This window comes from Coturnix japonica, chromosome 13, assembly GCF_054131305.1.
Source record: "Coturnix japonica strain WE chromosome 13, WE-NBRP24, whole genome shotgun sequence".
Lineage (NCBI taxonomy): Eukaryota > Metazoa > Chordata > Aves > Galliformes > Phasianidae > Coturnix > Coturnix japonica.
In genome coordinates, this window is record NC_140675.1 from 15,001,107 (window position 1) to 15,019,832 (window position 18,726).

Sequence of the window (18,726 nt, forward strand, 5' to 3'; positions counted from 1 at the left end):
GAATTTCATCTTAATAGTTTTAATCAGTTTTAAATGCAAAGCATGTTCAGAGTTTTCCTTACATCTTCCATTAGTGATGGTCAGGATGCTTTCTGTACACAGCTCTTCTCCATCTCTCCTCCAGCATTTACTAGTTAAAAGGAATACAGTAACTAATGCCATAAGTATTTGTGCATTAGGGTGAGAGATGAAAGTTGGGCAGGAGGGCCCACAGAAAGAGAGACATCCTATTTTGCATCATTGTGCTGTGCAGTGGGGTAAAGCATGTATAGGAAAAGGAGATATTCATTCCAAGGGAAGACAATTCATCTTGAATGAGAGAAGCTCAATGAAGATGGGGTGAGAATACGGCAAGTGTTTTGAGGATCTGGTTTGTTTCTATTTTCTGAGACCAACCTGGGGAAGGTTCCTCCATCGTTTCTGTGGAGTTAAACCAAGATTAAATTGAAATGTGAGCGTGGATTGTTTAGAGAATAAATAAATCAAACCAGGGAAGGAGCTGCCGGAGCACTGGGCTCACCCTCCTGGTTACACACGGGAGTGGCTGCACATAAGAACCCTCATTTAAGCTGCCTTTAAACCCTCAGCCCATGAAGGCTCCGCACCCATCCCTGCATCACCGCCATAGTGTCTTTATCAGTAGAATTTGATAATTCCTGCCCTTGGTTTTTCACACAGAGCTTTGGAGTGATGACACTTTGCTTTGTGCTGTGTTATGGGTACTAACAGGAGATCATTGTTGTCCCGTCAATATATAAGTGCTTATTTATGGCAATGCCTAATGATGGCAGAATGGAGAGGAAGATAAGCCATGGTTGGGCTTAGTGCACTATATACGGTGCAGTTCAATGGACAGACCATGGCCGGATGCTGCTCAGAGGTTTAAAGACCCGACATGTTTCGTTACATTAAACGTGAATGTTCCCAACAAACCCACAGCGACACGAACCCCCTGCAGGCGGGGTGGCCCCGCCCCCTCCTGGCTCTGCCCAATGACAGCTCAGGGCCGACTCCCCATCCTCCAATCAGAGACGCGGGTGGTGGCGGTGGGCGGGTCCTATCGAGGTGAGGCGCAGTGGCCGGCCCCGCCGTGTTCTCGGGCCGGTTGTAGGGCACGGGTGACTCCACAGCGCCTGAGGTAAAAGTTCCGCCCGTGTTCCCGTGGCGGCTCGTCGTTGTTCCGGGCCGTGCTCGGATCCGCTCCGCCTCGTGCCGTTCCCCGCTCAGGCGCTGTCGGGCCGCCCGCAGGTCCTGCCGAACCGCGCCTGCGCAGCGGGACGGACGGGTCGGGCCGAGGGACACACGGCGATAAAGCGAGCGGCACCGAGAGAGGGAGGGGGAGAGAGGAAGGGAGAGGGAGGGAAACTCCGGAGCAGAGACAAAGGGGGGGGGAGCGGAGCCGGGAACATCCGGGTCATTCGCCGCTGCCTCAATCCGGGACACACGCGGGTGCTGCGGCCGAGCACGGTGAGGCCTGGCCGGGAGCGGGGCCTGGGGCGGCGGGGCCCGGCCCGGTGCGGCCTGGTCCGGTGCGGCCTGGTCCGGTGCGGCCTGGTCCGGTGCCTCGCGTTGCGGCGGTTCGCGGGCACGGCGGTTCCCGGCGGTTCCCGGTCGGCGCGGCCGGGCCTGACGGCGTCTGGCTGCCCAACTCGGGACGGCTCCGCTCTGTCCCTGCGCCGCGGCCCGCTCAGCTCTCGGCCGCCTCGGGCCGCGCTCGGCGGCTGAGCTGCGTGCGCCGACCGGCTGCGCCCAGCGCTCCCCGCCCCGCCAATAGCTCGCCCGGCTCACACAGGCCTCGGCCGCTCCGCGGGGCTCGCGAGACCAACGGCGGCGGCCGGGACAGCGCTGCGCCGCTCCGTGCTGGGCCGCCCCGCGGTTCCTTTTGTTGTTCTCGGAACTACCGTGCGGGTCGGTGCCGCCTGAGCCGCTTATTGCGCTGCAGACTTTGTGCGGCAGTTTTAGGCGGTGCGATTTGGTTGCACCTCAACCATTGAGTTTCTCTGACTGGAAAGGAAAGGAAAGGAAAGGAAAGGAAAGGAAAGGAAAGGAAAGCTGCCCCGGCAAACAGCGCAGGTTTAACGATCCTTACAGCGTCTGCTTCTGATTCGTCATGTAATCGGTCTTAACGATTTGATTCATGTATTGATTTTTGAATGAATGGAGAATGAAGGAGCACGTTGTGTATATACAGAATTGTAATGGGGCAGGGATGCAGGCGCGGTGATCACTGTGCTATGGGAGCGCTGTGCTGTGCTGGGGCTGCTGGATGGATGGCACAGCAGTGTGCGTTGGGTTTGGTCCCAATGCAGGTAGTGCCAGCAGCAGAGCTGAGCTACCAGCACTCTGGTAATTTTCTAGTGAGTTGGTAGTGATAAATGGGCCGTTGGTACGTCCTGGTGCTGGTGTGTGCAGGAGGGAATAGTGCTAAATAGAATGGGAGGACAGAGATGGATTTTCTCCAGCTTAGAACTTGGTGTTCTTTCTAATGATGGACCTCTCCCATACAATAAGTTGGGACTTAATTCTGTTCGTTCACTGTCACCTTCTCAGGTGAGGGAAGGAAAGTCAATCGGATGCAATATCTGAAACAAGTGTAAAAAAAAATCCATAAACCAAGTGTTTAAAATCTGTTCCGTGGTGGCCATTGTTCACCCTCCTGGAGTCACATGGAGAACTATGCAACTTTGAGATCAAAAACCTGTAGGAAAACTGCACCTCCCCCCCCAAAAAAAAAATCTGGATTTCTGGTAAGGTGAAAAGGAAGTTTGGATAGGGTTGGTTTGCTGGCTCAGTGCAGTCAGTCCATCTGCTGCACTCTGCCTGAAGATGAGAATTGCAGTTATTTAAGTCCTTCCTGAGACATTGGAACCAGAGTCTTGCAGAAGAGGGAGAGCAAATACAGGCATTAGTTCAAGCTCAGACGGGGCTGAGCTGTTCTGTCCCAGTTGTGTTCAACAATACTAAATAATGAGGTGAAGTTTGACTATTGCTTGATGTAATAAAAAACAAAAGTTCAAACCAAAAGCCACTAAACTTCATGTAGTTGTGGTAAGTTAAAAGTATCAGCTAATGATCAGCTAATGATCACTAATACATAGAACAGTGTAATAGAACTGATTTCTTCAAGGTGTTTAGGAGTCTCACTCTGGTTAGATGTGCCAGAAGTGACTGCTGTTAAATCCCTGGCAAGTATCAGTGTTTATCGGATTTCCATTACGTGGCCTTAATATTCAGGGGACTGGAATGGCAAATATTAAGTAGACTAAATATACGTACCTGGCAGCTAACCTGAGAATACAAATGCTTATCTCTTGGTCAGGGCTATCTTGATATCTCCTTGTTAATCATGATTGTAAAGTGTTCGGATTTGGTCTCCAGGTGCTAAAAGCACGGCTGAAATTCTGTCACATGTTCATTGGTTAATTAAAATCTCTAGGAGGGGTGTGAGCTCATGGAATAAAATTCCTCCCCTTATAGTTTTGTTCTGGTTTCTCTTGGGATGCTCTGCTTCTCTTGCTGGACAGTTGGCTGAAAGCTGAAGTGTTATCTATGGTTCTGGTGTGAAGTCCTGCAAGTGTTCTTACATAACCAGGACACTGGTGTATGTATTGGGAACGTGAGAATGAGTGCAGGCTTCTTTTGTGTGTGTTTACTGCACAGGGCATTAATGGTGCCTTCTAAAAAGCTTTAACTCTAGTTACGTTCTAGCAGGGATTGTACAATTGAAATGATGGACTGTGGATGTGCAGGCTGATCTGGCTTAGGGGAAAAAGGATGGAGAGGAGAGAAGGAAGAAGTGTTTTTAAGGACGCTTAGTTAAGGTGTCTGTACTGTGGGGCCACTTCTGATGGGTTAATATGTAAATGGAGAGCCTGATGTCTTCTGATCTTCTGAGAGTACGGCAGATAGGCACGAGTAATCAAGAGTGAGATTGTAAAACAAGGGCTTTTTTGAGCTAGAGCTGGTATGGTCGGGTAGTTTATGTATAGAGGAGTTGCACTGTATTAATTAATAATCCTTAATCATTATGTAAATGTTTGCTGTAATAGAGTGATAATATTTCTTTCACTCATTCTGTAAGCTTATTTAGGAGCGAGATACTGCTCTGGTGGCTGTATGAAGTAGTTAGGATGACTGTTCTTAACTCCACAGCTACCAGGTTTTAGTTCTTGTTTGAACGGGTAGAAGTGCAGTGGGGAGGAGGATTAAAGGTCTTTGCTGGAGGTTTCTGACCACTAATGGAATGATATGGTTAATGAGATGGTGAGTTTAGTACAGTTTGAGCATGAAAAATAAGGTCTCACTTCAGCTGCTCTTGTGGTTGAGTGGAGGATCCTCCCCTGATTCTGAGAGGGAATTTGTGTCTAGAATTGTTCTCGTGTTGTCACATCTTGGTTGCTGTACTTGGCTGATACTTAAGACAGTGAAGATCCTGGAAGATTGTTCAGTTTATATGAACATTAAAGATCTGTCTTGTAGGATGAGTGGGCTGCTCACTGACTTCCTCAGTTAATTTCTGTCTCTTCTTTTGGCATGACATCAGAATCACTCCAGTTTGCTAAATCCTGTGCCCTTGTTGCTTTTGTGTAGAACCCTGGATTTTAGCAGGGACTTGGTCTATTAGTGGTGTTTCTTATTCTCACGTTGGCCAGAAATGGGAGCAGTGCAGGCGTTTGCCTTCAGAGGAGAGCGGTACCTTTCATGATGTCACAGAGAACTGGATATGCCTTTGTCAGTCTCAAGTAGGAAATCTGAGCCTTTCTTCCTGTCAGTGATAGTGTTACTGCTATCAAGATACTTGGAAAACTATTTTGATAGTGTGGTTCAAATATGAAATACACAGTGGGTATATGTAAAACTGGGTTAAGTCCAGTACCTGGGATGTAGTTGATGTGGGGTGACTTTATGACATTATTAGTGTTAACATCTGCTGTGTGTGAAAACATGTCGTGGCTGTGGTAAAAATGGAAGGACAAAAGACTTCTTGAGTGGTCAGAACTCTTATATGGAGAACATAATGTTGCTGACATAGTGATAAGGTTGTACTAAATGTAACTATTTTTGTTTTAGAGGGACTCCGAATATGTCTGGCATAGCTCTAAGTAGACTTGCACAGGAGAGAAAAGCCTGGAGGAAAGATCATCCATTTGTAAGTATATATATGAGCACTGTGAACCTTCTGACTTGCGCAGTTACATTCATGTTCAAATTCTCTTTCCCTGATGTGTTACAATAATTGAATTTTTAAATAAGAAACTGCATAAAACCGTGTTTTGCACAAAGAAATAACTGTGTGTACATCAGGCGTGGCATGGAGTGTTCTCAGCATGTCTTCTGATGTACCTTTTGTTTTTGTTTTGCCTTAATTCAGGGATTTGTAGCAGTACCTACAAAAAACCCAGATGGCACAATGAACCTAATGAACTGGGAATGTGCTATTCCAGGAAAGAAGGGGGTAAGGCATTCTGTTGTCCTAACATTTTACTAATGTCACTTTCCAGCATAACTGTGACTGTGTATTATGCTGAGAACTGTGAGACTATAAGTTCTGTGTAGTTCAATATAAATATTTGGGTTATGGCACTGGATATAGTTCATCGTGGGTCTGTTCAGCTTTTTGCACCGATCACCTTAAGAAATATAATCCTGCATGGGGCAAATTGAGATGCTATTCTGCATAATGTCAGGGATTATCGTGGTTTATCTTCTTACTGAACACTGGTTTAAACTATCAGGTTTTTATATTAGTTTGTATTTTTATATACTATGACTGTACTTGTATCTTGCATTATCAACATTTATATCAGATCTGTTGATGACTTAGTGACACCTGGAAACTGTAGTGAAGTGGAGAAAAGAAAATACAATGAACTGATGTAAATAATAATAATAATAAATTAATAAAAAAGAAAGCTATCAGTGGGATCACTTACCTCATTGTAGGCAGCATACTGCAGTGTAGGACAACTCTTTAATATTGGTGTAGGAAAAGTGCCTTGTGCTTTGTCTAGGAAACTGTTGTTTGGGTTTTTTTTCCATGTTTAACTTGCTCTTATTGTAATCAAAACACCACCTTAACTTCTTTTATAGACACCATGGGAAGGAGGTTTATTTAAACTACGGATGCTTTTCAAGGATGACTACCCTTCTTCACCCCCAAAATGTAAGAAAAATGACAGCAAAAAAGCCCACACCAAACATAGCAGAACAGTATTTAATAGTCCGTGAGGTTATCCAGATAGTTTTCACTCCCTTGTGGAGTTCTTTTTCCTACAGAAAGCTTCTTTATTTCCCCACTCCACACTTGGTGTTTAGAATATTGTGATGAACTGAGTGAGTGCTCAATGCTAACAAAGCTAGAAGGGGAAGGGTGAACTGTGCTTTGGATTTCCTCAGAGCTTGTCAGAAGCATCACTTGAAGTGCTCACTACTTGAGCAGCACTCTAAACTAGAGGTAGTAACAGGTAGGCATGGTTAGTCTAAGACTTCAGTCAGTATTTGGGCTTTTTCGTGCTGTAAAGTTAGTCTACTACACTGAGAGTTCACAGTAAAAATATATTTATATTGTTCCATCAACTTCTACCTTTTCATCTGCTCACTGTAAATATGGAGGTGTTATTTATTGTACATGGTATTAGAAAAAAATACTTGTTTTACTTGTTAGGGAATCTTCTAGAACTCAACCTTGTGTGCTTAAAGTAAGATGTGTGGCTGCTAAGACTCGTTGCTAATGCAGCTTCTGCTTTTCCACTGAACTTCACTGAGCAGCTGATAAGCAAAACACAATTGTAATGTAAAAATGGATAAGAAAATTGCAGTAACATTGACTTTTCATATACCATTAAACAAGTGTTCTTTATGTTATTCGAAATAATCACTGTAGGAATTAAGGCTTATAAAGATTAAAGAAATGCTAGAATGTAGTCTGCCGGTAGGGAAAGCTGCATAACTGACCTTTTCAATCAGTTCTGCAGGTTATAGGCTACATAAAGTGAAATTGAACAGTAATACCTGAGACTTGGTATTTTTTGTATGGAATTTTCAATATACTACAGTGAGAGGAAAATGAACAAGTGACAGGCAGTATCTTTCTTTATAGAGTAGTGTATATTGCTCTGAGTATGGGATTGGTTTAAAAAGTTATTTATTATGTAGCTACTACGAACTTTTCCATCAATTTCCATTCCTAAACCAAAATATTACTGGTCACAGTGATGCTGTGGAATTGCCTGGGGTGGTAACACAGACATGGCAGGTTTCCTGCTTTTGGTACAGGCCACAAGCCAAAGTGCAACTCTTTAATAATAGCTGTGGAAATCTCCTGTTTGGTGAGTGGGGGAAGTTGGATGGGGGACAGATGTGCAGAGAATTTGTGTGTATGTGTGTCTCTGGCTGGTTTGTTTGTCCTACACTGATGTTCTAAACAATCTGTTACATATTAGCCTTGGCTTTGCATGCCAGTAACTCTTTTTTTTCCCTCAGGTAAATTTGAACCACCATTATTCCACCCAAACGTGTATCCTTCAGGCACAGTGTGTCTCTCCATCTTAGAGGAGGATAAGGACTGGAGGCCAGCAATCACAATTAAACAGGTCATTAGTTGTACCTATGCATATAATTATGCTTCTTTCTCGCTTTGCCTGTGTATCTTAAATGAATGTAAAATGCTCATTACATGTTTCTACGGTTGGGATTTTTGGTGTGAATGTAGTGATTTATTTTTTTTTTCCTTTTGTTGCATGTTTCTTCATCACTTAGTAATATCCGTGCTTCTGTTGCTTCTGTACCTTCATCCACAGATCTTGTTAGGAATACAAGAACTTCTAAATGAACCAAATATTCAAGACCCAGCTCAAGCAGAGGCGTACACAATTTACTGGTAAGTGTGTGGATCACCATGAGAGCTGCATGTTGCCTACAGCTGTCTGTTGCAGATGGTACATGCAAATGTTTGGGGGAAGGATCAAGGGAGCTTTTCTGCCTTCATGGCTATGTCCTGTTGAGATGCCCAGCTTATGCTGAACTCAAGCTAAGTAATACCTTCAGCATTTATGGGCTAATGGAACTTTTAACAGTGTGACAACAGAAAACATGAAGATGCGTTCAGTTGGACCATGATTCTCATCTTGGTCTCAGACCAGTACAGATTCCGAAGCATAATGATTTCATAAGAACAGTGAAAGTGAGAAGGAAGAGAGTGGATTAGTTGACAAGTTCCATTGGTAAATACAGGGGTAATTTAGTTCTGTCCAGCAATGTGCACCTATAAGTGCTTGTGCCTGAAGGTTGAAGAGCTGTGGTTGTTAGAAGGATTTTATGAGCTTTGAAAACTGGTGTTCAAAACTGTTTTTAAGTGTATAGGAGGCCTGGAGCTTTAGGGGAGTTAAAATTCAAACCAAAAACCCCACCGTTTTTTAGGCTCAATCTTAAAATATTCCTACCATTAAAAATGGATGACTGACCCATAATTCTTAAGGAAGCAGCACACTCTGTAAACAAATGCTTTTGGCACTGACAGCTACTGAAATAACGACTGAAACAGAAATGCAAAATTAGACTGAAGAAGACTTCAGGAGAGTCCCAAGGTAGAAAAATAGCTTGTATGCAGAGTCTCGTAAAAAGCCATGTCAAAAATGTCATACAGGACCGCAGAGAGAAGGAAGCATAGGGATGGATGGTGTGTATCCTATTAATAGACCTTACTCAAGGGTATTCTTTAAGTATCTCTGAAGACTGGATGAGTGTGTTCAAATGGAGGATGGTTGTAGGCAGTGCCTTAGGGAGCAAGGAATGACAAGGCAGACCCTCCTTTTTTCCTATTGGATAAGAAAAAAAAGTAGTCTATGGAAATATGGAGCAGGAATAGAATAATTCTCTGAAAGCATACATAGCCCATGACCCATTTTATACTTCCTCTCATGTGTTTATGCAAAAACCATCTCTGCTGGTCTTGTTCCTGTATAACTGCAGAGGCTGTGAAGGCAGGTTGTTAATTTGTACCTCAGTGACTGTTTGGTACTAATTGATACTGACTCACGGATCTTGGACTTGTTCTCATTTTTGGGGTTGCCTTTGTACTGTTTTTCTGCAGCACTTGAGGTGTGCTGTGTACCTCCTCCTCTCCTGTAGTTGTGCAGTTTGCTATGGAAGGTGTTCCTTTATTCGGGTGCTCTGAGTTGGGAGAATTAACAGCTAGAAACAGGAGGGAATTTTGCAATTCGGCCTTATTTCTCAAGCTTTAATTGCCCTTTCTTGTTCTTCTATTCAGCCAAAACAGAGTGGAATATGAAAAGAGGGTTCGAGCACAAGCCAAGAAGTTTGCACCATCATAAGCATCTGTCATGCAGCATCTTAAAAAGGAAGGGATTGGTTTGGCAAGAACTTGTTTACAAAACTTTTGCAAAATCTAATGTTGCTATGTACAATTAATATCCACTTAGGGGAGGGGGTTGTATGTGTGCCATTTTCCATATTCGCCACTTGTATACAGTTCTAAATTTGCTGAATTGCCCCCAGTTTTTTCATACAGGGTCTCTTCCTTCAGTCTTTTGTATTTTTGATTGTTATGTAAAACTTGCTTTTATTTTAATATTGATGTCAGTATTTCAACTGCTGTAAAATTATAAACTTTTATACTTCTATAAATTCACTAGTATCTCTAGTTACTTTGCTATCTGATGCAGGCATGCTTTAAAATGTTAGAACTATATTTAGCCTTTAGCTGGCTGTATGGAAAAATAAAAATCATGCCCTCCACCCCCTTCCCTCCCTGAATTTGTTTTTCTATCTTTCAGAAACTAGGTTGTTATTGCTTAAGAGCCTCTGAGATCCAAAGTCAGCCAGCATCCTTATTCTGCATCACTTCCTTTGTGTTTATATGGCATTGTCTGTGTTGCTGTTTAGAGTAAATAAACTGTTTATATAAAGGGCTTTGTTTCATCCTCTTCATTAAAAGGCCGCTGTTTAAGCAGCTCTGAACACAACTCGGTTAATAGTTGTGATGCTTTACTTCTCAGCTGCTGCCTCCTTTATTTTCCCTGTCCCTGATGTAGAGGTGGTCTGTCTGTGCTGATTACTGGCAGCTATTCTATAGTTGACCAGTTCCTTAAGCACCTTATAGAGTTGTATGACTAACTAGAGATCAGTTGCTTATTGTATATTACAGACTGGTCTGATCACTGGAATATGGAATTATACAAGCATGAATGAACAATAATAGAAATGCTCTGAAGATGAGGGGGCCTACAGGATCTGGGCATTATATTTACTAAGTAACATTATGGGTTGTCTTCCTATCCAGTGCTGTTGAAGGGTTTGTGGAGAGCTTTATTTGAAATTTGAAACCAATTGGGTGCTTGAGAGTATCTACTTAAAAGGTAAAGGAAGAAGAATACAATTAACAACAGCTCCTCTTCCTCCTAAGGCCAAGGGCTCTGTATGCTGCAGGTAGGCAGAACAGGGCAGTAACCTGGTCATGGTTTCCAGGTAAAATACACTCATGAATTGTTTTCTGTAACGTACCATTAAGTGAAAACAATCCCTAGAAATCACTTACCAAAAATACTGACTACAGTGTTAAGCTTTAGGACCTTTAAATCATTATTTATGGAAGGCCTATCTTAAAAACAACTGTGTGCATTAATAGACTTACATGTAGCCTAGAATGAGAGACCTGCCTAGACAAAGGACACTTAGTGAGCACCCCACAGTTACAGGTGGAAAGGCTTCATTGTTATCAAGAAAGCTTATTTATACAGGATGCACAGAACTCTGGGCTGCTGGGGTGGTTTTGGTGCAGTTTTTTTATTGTTTTCACTTTTCAGATAGTTGATTTATTATTGGCTGTTCTTGCAAAGTCTTTCCAGGATCATCATCTTCTGTGCTGTTCTCATCGCTGCTCTCACTGCTCTCACCCGTCGTGCTGCTCACACTGTCCTCCTCTGATTCTTCATTACTTTCTGTTATTCTGGAAATATTTTTCAGAATTATAAAAGCACAATGACTTGTAATTAAAAAAACCCTATTTAAATGTCATTACCTTGAAGAATTGATTGGTCTATTGAGGTTACAAAATTCCTTTCCTGAGTCGACATCAAATGGATCTGGAAAAAGAAGAGACGCGCATTTAGATGGTCTGATTTCATTGATTTCTGAGAACGTTACTGGCAGGGAGGGGAAAGCAGAGGGAGCCTGGGTTCAGCTTTCTGAAAAGCTTAATGGGCTCATTCGGTCACAAGAGGTCAGAAGCCAACAACTGAGGATTTGTTCATTGTGACTGTGAGCTTATTAAGTTATTCTACATTAGTAGTATTTTATGAGATTAAAGAAATCAGTCGGTACTTTAAAGGGTGTGTGCTCGTTGGGATTTCTGCCTTACCTATTTCTTCTTCCTTTATTTCTTCAGCACTAGCTAGGAAGTCCTTTTCAACACTCAGCACTTCTTCATGGCACTGACAAGCTGCATATTTTTCCAAGAGATTTTTGTTCAGCTCAATAAACGTCTTCCCCCATTTAAATTTCCTCAGCAGAATGGTGGCCAGGTCTGGGAATCCTTTAACAGAAAACAGAGGAGCGTTGGTCTCCAGTAGGAGATTTTGCTCAGCCTACAGGTTTCTAAGTTCAGCAATTGTCTTCCTATCATTACATGCCATACCAAGAAAACCTGGATCATCAGATCCTGAGTCCAGGACATGAACTGCAGCACAGTGATAACTTTGATGGCAACCAGATGGAAGCACGTCGAAGAGAACTATTCAATCTCATTCCAAATTCAAGACCAAGTAAGTCAGCAGTACAGTTAGTTCTGTCAAAGACCATTTCCTCATTATGTTACTACTGTCAGAACCGCTGATGATACATTTTCTATTAATGAGACACATTGCAGCCTACCAACAATACAAAAAGTTGCAGCAAAAGCTTCCACACAGGACAGCTTGCACGGCCGGCCGTAGTTGACAGGGTTTGCAGCCACCAAGTAAGGCAGCAGGCGCAGGTGACCTCCTCTCATTTTCTTAAAGGGTGTTTCTTCTAACTTAGCCCACGAACAATCGATGACAGCAATTCCATTCTGAGCAACGATGTGCCTGGAAAGAGAAAAAAAAAAAATCAATCAGAATTTCAATTGTCCCTTAATACCTGTGACAAATTGGAATCCCCCTTTGTCTGATTAACCTCTAATTAATCAGCTGAGACAAGTGTAGGTCAGCTGTGAGAGCACAGGTCAGAGTAATGGAACTGTGCTCCCAGAAGGGGTAGAGCTCGACTCCACCTCCTGTAGCCCTTGTTTAAGGGCTGACCACCACTAAGGCAGCATCTCTTGGAGATGGCCTCAGTGTTTCCCAGCAGACTGAATGCTTCCACATGGGTGAGTTTTTCCTGTAAATAACCTTTTGGGTATTTACAACCACCACCTTTTCATTATTGTCACTGTACAAAACTCAAAATGAAAAACTGAAGGATTAAAAGCATGAGAGAAGCACAATGTAACGCAGCAGGAAGGTCAGCATTTACTATGAGCCTCGAATCGCTGATTAAAACGTTCTCCCCGATGTGACACAGCGCATCGTGCAGCCATGGCACAGCGGTACCTGTCGGCAGGAGAGACGCAGACAGCGGCCATGGGGCTGAGCACGACGCCCGGGAACCTCTGGCTGAGCCGCATGTTTCGGATCAGCCCGTTCCGGGCCAGTTTCCTCCCGGTGCATTTCTTGGGGTCGCAGTGTCCCAGCTCCCACATGGCCAGAGCACACGGGATCTTCGGCTCCGCGACGCCGCGCTCCGCCTCCAAACAAGCTGCAAACAGCACGTACACGTTAGTGGACACGTTAGTGATGGGGGGCGGCCCGTTTCAGTCACGCTCCCGGGGCGCTCCCGCACCTCTCAGCGCAGCCTCCGTTTCCGCAGCGAAGGTTTCGAGGCATTGCGGGTCGCGCTGCGGGTCGCTCCGCGCTGAGGCTCCATCAGACGGCGGCACCTTCCTCCGGCCCTTCCTCGCATCGCCCCGTCTCACCGCCCCGCGCTTCATGGCCCCGCGGCTGCGCGGAGCGGCACTAATGGCCCCGCCGCGCAGTTCCGCATCCGGCGGATTCGGTAATGGCGGCCGCCCGGCAGCTGCTGGTGCTGTGTGTGGGCGCTGTATCAGGTGAGGTGTCACGGTGCCGCTCGGTTCGTCTCTCCGCTCTCCCGCTGACCGTTCTCTGCTCGGCAGGTCTCCTCGCGTCGGCGGCCAAGATGAAGATCGTGGAGGAGCCCAACACTTTCGGGTATGTGGATGCTGCTGCGCGGCGTGTCCCCCGGCACAGGGAGGGTGTGAGTTGTGGAGCTGGTCCGTGTCAGGGCGCTCAGTGAGCGGTGAGATGGAATGTCTGCAGTGATGGCAGCACGAAGGAGCTGGGCTGGTTCCGCTCGGGGAACAGGAGGCTGCGGGGAGACGGTATTGGGGCCAAGCAGTGCTTGAAGGAGGAGGGGGCAGCTGGGGAACAGCCAGAAGCACAACTCAGCCTTTAACTTTGGTTCTCTCTGAAGGCTGAACAACCCCTTCCTACCTCAAACTAACCGACTGCAGCCGAAGATGCCCCCTTCAGCAGTATCAGGTATGTGTAAGCGCTGCCTTTCTGTGCAGTTTTCATCACTTTCTGACAGCTTTTTGTAGAACAATCTACTTAAGATACATGCAGGCAAATACTGATTCTGTTCTCAGCAGAAAACTGAGTTTGCCCTATTCCGTACAGTTTTGTCCCCACAATAACTTGCTGGAACGTAACCAAAGCATTATCCTTCCTTGATTATATTCTGTGGTGTTTTTAGGCCCTGCGCATCTCTTTAGGCTTGCTGGCAAGTGTTTCAGTTTTGTGGAATCCACGTAAGTAACAAGTTCGGATATTTGATCATGTATTTCTTACTAGGAATGAACCAGTTCTTAATTCCCATCTGAAATATTGATCCTTTGTCCCTTTTCTCCCGCAGATATAAGTACGAGTTTTGTCCTTTCCATAATGTCACTCAGCACGAGCAGACTTTTCGATGGAATGCCTACAGTGGGATTTTAGGGTGAGGCTTTTAGAGCTCTTATGTTTTATCTGTGTTGTTAATAGACTGTTCTATAGATTTGCAGAAGGGAGGCAGTTTTCAAATTAAGTTTGTTCTGTTGGGACACAGTGGGACTGCAGGTGTAATGCATAGAAATAAATCACCTTGACATACTTAGATATCTATATATTTTTTAAAGATAAAAACTAATATCCTTTTTTTTAAGCTGGAGGCTTATTAATAACCTGTGCTGAGTTGAAAGACTGATACGTTCATGTGAGAAGTCCAGCAATGTGTAATTAATGCTTATGTTAACAGAAGTTTCATGTCTTTCAACAGTTTTCTCTTTGTTGCCTCAGTTCCTCAGATGGGGCATCAATAACTTCTCTGAGTGCCAAAGTGCAGCTGTGTGCACAGCAGTCAGTAAACCAGGATGAGAGGAACAGGGTTACATCAAATCATTGAGCTTATGACTAGTGGGCACAGAGACCAATTGTAGCTGTTATCACCAGCACTAAAAGTTCTACAGACAATCAGTTGCACTCAGTGCTAATATAGCATGATGGCGTTTGTTGCAGGATTGATCTGTAAACTATTCTGTTGATCTTAAACAAGGTTTTGCAAGCACAAATACTTTGCAAACTGAAGCTGATTCAAAACTGCTCTCAAAGTAATGTTGGAATGGCCTGCATAGCAGCTCGGCTAACAGATTTCAGTGTTTGTAAGGTCTTGGCTATAAGACATGGAAATAATGAAGCCAGACAAATGAGGTCTGTACCATTTATTTTAACACAGTGTAGGGCTGTTCCTATTTTTCTTCCTGAATTTCCACTTTTTCCTTATCAGAAAGATAAAGTGAGGTTTTGTTTTTCTAGAATCTGGCATGAATGGGAAATTGACAACAACACATTTGTTGGAATGTGGATGAGGGAAGGCGACTCATGTGAAACCAAGAGCAGACAGACGAAGGTACCATAACAAAATACCTACATTGTGCTTATCTAGACATCTCGACTCTGCAGACAATTGTGTCACTCTACAGACTGAAACTTTCCAACCTTGAAGAGTTTGTATCACAGAATCACCAAGGTTGGAAAGACCTACAAGATCCCCCAGTCCAACCATCCACCAGTCACCAATAGCTCTCACTAAACCGTGTCCTTCAACACAACATCCAAACATTCCTTGAACACCTCCAGGGTTGGTGACTCCATCACTTCCCTGGGCAGCCCATTGCACAGCCCGACCACTCTTTCATGGTTTAAGGTGTAATATAAAACAAAGATGAATTTCTGTAGCAGCTGGGTGAGTGGTTGGAAGTAGTCAGAGTTTTACCCTGATTTTAGATACTAAGTTTACTGAAGTTTTTCTTTTCCACCTTCCATTTCAGTGTGTTGTACAGCTTTAAGGATACAGTTAATTAATCCTCACATTTCATTTAAACCTCATATTTCCAGGTGACATAGATGACTGTCATGAAGGAGATCTAAGGATACTATAAAGTTTGAAACAGGCTTGTTTTCTTGTGGAAGGTGCTTAGATATTACAGTGATGATTGACAGCATAATACTTGAGAGAGGTATCTATGATTGGAGAGAGTGGGTAGAGATAAGGGGCAAAATGTCTCAGCCAAGGTTAAAATGTTCTTTGCTGTGATTGAGGTGCCTTGTAAACATGTTTATTTCCCATTGGGACTACAAAAGGAGCTGCTGTTCTTGCGTGACTTTAAATCTTGTTATTCAGATCTTTCACGGGCATTTAGTTTTGAACGAACTGGTGCCAAAAGTCTGAAGATCAAAACACTTTTGAATGGCTTTTGTTCTCTGGAGCAGTTAAAAGAGGAGGCTGACATCCAGCACCATGGTCAGGACTAAGATTTTTTAAATGAATTCTGCTTATGTTGGAGGAGGCTCTGCAGGGTGTCCTGTTTACCTTCCTTTTTACTCTCATTCCTTCCAGATCTGCTTGGGAGACCAGAGGAAAATGGTAGATTTTCCATTACAGGAAGGCGTTTTCATGTGTTTGAGAAAGTAACTTAATTTCTAAGATGTGTTAGCTATGATTGCCTTTCAATTGTTGAAAGCAATGGAAGCCTTGAAATAAGAGTATACATAGAAATAACTCTGTTAACTTTCGAAGACAGAAAATTGATTGTTACCTGCTTAATGTGGAGGTGTTTCATTCACTGTTGTTTTTACTGATGTTTAGGTTCATCTTGTTTGTGGAAAGAGCAATAAATTGGCTTATGTGTCTGAGCCAAGTACTTGTGTCTACTCCCTCACATTCGAGACTCCTCTTGTGTGCCATCCCCACTCCCTGTTGGGTAAGGAAGCCATTTTTTGTGAAGGGTCTGGCTTATTACACCAATTTTATAGTGTGTGTTTTTAGGTCTTTTAAGTTTGTAAGTTGAGAATTACACAATAATAAGTGTATTTAGATCCCAATCATTATCGCATATACATTTTTCTCAAGTAAATTGTTGCTGCTAATAGAGAACCAGTGACTGATACTTGCTGTTTTCTTGGACTAGCCATAGGAATCCTGTAATATCTGCTCATTTATATACATTAAAAAGAAATACTTCTGACAAAGAAATACGGGACCTTCTGGTTGGAAATGAGAGAAACTTGGTTGGTGACATTCTCCAGAAACATTAAGTCAGTGAACTGGAATTGAAGTTTAAAGCCAACTCTTGAAAGCTGCTGTGTACTACCAGAAAAGCTCATAACTAATACAGGACATGGTTTGCCTTCCGCTTTTCAGTTTATCCAACTCTGACTGAAGCACTACAAAGGAAATGGGATGAAGCAGAGCAGTCTCTCTATGACCAACTAATAACTGAGCAGGTTTGTTAATTTTGTTGTACTCTATTTGTTAAAGAACAGTTATTGTCTGGTAGCTGAACTTGGCTTCTGTGCTTATTTTGCCATTGGTGAATAGCACTTCTTGTGTTCTATAATTGCTTTATATATCAATTGATAATTGTAACTTTTTTACAGTGAAGCTTGAGGAATTATGGAAAGATACGAGGAGATGAGTGTTAGGTAGATTTATTTATAATAACCTTACAATCTTTTTTTTTGGTAGGGATACAAAAAAATACTGAAAGAGATTTTTGAGGAAGCGGGATTTCTGAAAGCAACGGAAGAAAAGGAAGCTGAGAAACAGAATATGAAAACAAGTCTGCAATTTGAAACAGTGGATAAGTGCAATACGGTATAGAGTATTATATTTACAATGTGAAACTAGATTGTCACCTTTTCACTGTGTGATTCGTAGCATAACCTCCATGTTGTTATGTATCTTTGGAGAGTAAGAGCATCTTTTTGTATTTACCTTTCTTAGGAATACAAGAAACTTTCTGAAGAAATAAAAATCCTTAAAGATTTATTAAGTCAGCACAATATTCCATACAAAGGAAGTTCTGGTGAGTTTTTTGTAATTTTTTCCCCACTATTTTCTATTTAGAATGAGTGTACTATTATATATATTATATATACATTGGTTTTGGCTACATGGGTTAAGTAATCATTCTTCCTTAGTCCCCTCTTTTCCTCTGTTTGATTTCTGTTAGATAAGTGTCTCTTACAGTTCTGAGAAAGAACAACTGTTGGATGCTGCCTACGAAGTAGCAAAGTTTATCTGGATTAATTTCACACTTTTTTTTCCTCCATTCCTTCTAATCCATCATGCTCGTTATTACTTGAGCTGTTTGTCTGAGAAGTAGTTAATTTCCCTGAATATACAAACAGCTTGTATGCTCAGAATTGGCACCTCAAGAAACAAATAAGCCTTTCAGCAACGTAGATATCTTCTTCCTGTTTTGAGGAAGTTTCTTTTAACTTGGAAACTTTCTCTTCTAGGAAAATCTTTGTAAAATATGTTATTCACGTGCTTTAGCTGTTCAACTCATAGTATTTCTGCCAGTCTTTGTGGTAGCTTATTTATTTACTGCAGATTAGAACTCTAATCGAAGGAACTTGCAGCTTGCTCAAGCTGACTTGTTTTGAAAATGTTCAGTGAATTCTCTGGCAAGAATATTTGTGTTTGGATGTGGAAATAACTTATGTATTTAACTGAATGTTGCAGCTGAAAACACCAGTGTTGAACACGTAAATCACAAATGGGCAACTGCAGAGACAACTGTGCTCAATGGGTCAATGAATGCTGAACATCTGCGTGGCGATACAGGGATGTAGAGTAACGCTGTGTGAAGGAACGTGAGTGGTAAACAGCAATTTGACATGGGATGTCAAGCAAGATGAATGTGTATCGTGACACTGTGATGATTTACCTCTTGCTGATATTCTTGACTTCCTCAATTTCTGCCCTAAAGCAAAGGGAATGGTGGACTGTCAGTGCCATTTACTGACAGCAGCTGGCGGGTTTTGGAAGACACTGCTGTGAGCGTTTGAGGCTGCTGTGGAGCCAAGGTTTACGGGTTCTATCTCTGCTCTCAGCTTTGTTATCGTCGTTAATCAAGCATGGTGACAGGCAGTGTGAATACAGACAGCCCCAAGCGCTGCGCTGAACATTCAGGACGTTTTATTTCAACTGAGGGGTTTCTTAGCAGACTTTAGCAAAATGAATGAATAAACGATGCACAGGGAGAGCTGGATGCACTCTGCTGAGAGGCTGGTGTGATCAGTGGGTGATGTGATGGCTGTGGTTGTTACAGGATATGAGCTGTGTGGATAC

General features: G+C 43.1%; 3 protein-coding genes across 11 annotated transcripts; 2 read left to right on the forward strand and 1 right to left on the reverse strand.

The window, feature by feature from the left end:
* The first annotated feature begins 1,042 nt into the window (after positions 1-1,042).
* Positions 1,043-9,926, forward strand: UBE2I (ubiquitin conjugating enzyme E2 I). Of its 5 annotated transcripts, none has more exons than XM_085514136.1 (7): positions 1,043-1,248; positions 5,071-5,149; positions 5,372-5,455; positions 6,091-6,163; positions 7,483-7,592; positions 7,800-7,879; positions 9,269-9,926. In XM_085514136.1, exons 2-7 carry the CDS (start codon positions 5,084-5,086, stop codon positions 9,330-9,332), a joined length of 477 nt encoding a protein of 158 aa, XP_085370262.1. In that variant the 5' UTR covers positions 1,043-1,248; positions 5,071-5,083; the 3' UTR covers positions 9,333-9,926. The 5 variants fall into 5 exon arrangements, with proteins under 5 accessions (XP_085370262.1, XP_015732057.1, XP_015732058.1 ...); XM_015876571.3 differs by having other exon boundaries at positions 1,043-1,138; XM_015876572.3 differs by lacking the exon at positions 1,043-1,248 and adding an exon at positions 1,417-2,112.
* Positions 9,927-10,784: 858 nt separating this feature from the next.
* TSR3 (TSR3 ribosome maturation factor) lies at positions 10,785-13,030 on the reverse strand. 2 transcript variants are annotated; one of them, XR_014933860.1, is made up of 6 exons: positions 12,877-13,030; positions 12,588-12,792; positions 11,649-12,083; positions 11,378-11,551; positions 11,039-11,102; positions 10,785-10,966 (listed from the first exon to the last, which is right to left on the reverse strand). XR_014933860.1 is itself a non-coding variant. In XM_015876567.3 (6 exons), exons 1-6 carry the CDS (start codon positions 13,022-13,024, stop codon positions 10,813-10,815), a joined length of 939 nt encoding a protein of 312 aa, XP_015732053.2. In that variant the 5' UTR covers positions 13,025-13,030; the 3' UTR covers positions 10,785-10,812. The 2 variants fall into 2 exon arrangements, 1 of the variants encoding a protein (XP_015732053.2); XM_015876567.3 differs by having other exon boundaries at positions 11,890-12,083.
* A 49-nt stretch (positions 13,031-13,079) lies between these two features.
* On the forward strand, positions 13,080-18,659 carry GNPTG (N-acetylglucosamine-1-phosphate transferase subunit gamma). Of its 4 annotated transcripts, XM_015876568.2 has the most exons (11): positions 13,080-13,141; positions 13,208-13,262; positions 13,525-13,592; positions 13,807-13,861; positions 13,966-14,049; positions 14,904-14,997; positions 16,237-16,351; positions 16,792-16,874; positions 17,116-17,244; positions 17,374-17,455; positions 18,118-18,659. In XM_015876568.2, the coding sequence occupies exons 1-11, from the start codon at positions 13,093-13,095 to the stop codon at positions 18,225-18,227; spliced, it is 924 nt and encodes a 307-aa protein (XP_015732054.2). In that variant the 5' UTR covers positions 13,080-13,092; the 3' UTR covers positions 18,228-18,659. The 4 variants fall into 4 exon arrangements, 3 of the variants coding, with proteins under 3 accessions (XP_015732054.2, XP_085370259.1, XP_085370261.1); XM_085514133.1 differs by having other exon boundaries at positions 13,080-13,262; XR_014933859.1 differs by lacking the exon at positions 14,904-14,997 and having other exon boundaries at positions 13,080-13,262.
* Positions 18,660-18,726: the final 67 nt, after the last annotated feature.

Coding starts and splice junctions, on each gene's coding strand:
- UBE2I (XM_085514136.1), top strand. CDS start 5,084: ATGTCTGGCATAGCTCTAAGTAGACTTGCACAGGAGAGAAAAGCCTGG. Junction 5,456..6,090: donor CTATTCCAGGAAAGAAGGGG/GTAAGGCATTCT, acceptor CTTCTTTTATAG/ACACCATGGGAAGGAGGTTT. Junction 7,880..9,268: donor GAGGCGTACACAATTTACTG/GTAAGTGTGTGG, acceptor TCTTCTATTCAG/CCAAAACAGAGTGGAATATG.
- TSR3 (XM_015876567.3), bottom strand. CDS start 13,024: ATGAAGCGCGGGGCGGTGAGACGGGGCGATGCGAGGAAGGGCCGGAGG. Junction 12,793..12,876: donor AACGGAGGCTGCGCTGAGAG/GTGCGGGAGCGC, acceptor TGCTGTTTGCAG/CTTGTTTGGAGGCGGAGCGC. Junction 10,967..11,038: donor AGACCAATCAATTCTTCAAG/GTAATGACATTT, acceptor AAATATTTCCAG/AATAACAGAAAGTAATGAAG.
- GNPTG (XM_085514133.1), top strand. CDS start 13,093: ATGGCGGCCGCCCGGCAGCTGCTGGTGCTGTGTGTGGGCGCTGTATCA. Junction 14,050..14,903: donor GCCTACAGTGGGATTTTAGG/GTGAGGCTTTTA, acceptor TTGTTTTTCTAG/AATCTGGCATGAATGGGAAA. Junction 14,998..16,236: donor CCAAGAGCAGACAGACGAAG/GTACCATAACAA, acceptor ACTGATGTTTAG/GTTCATCTTGTTTGTGGAAA.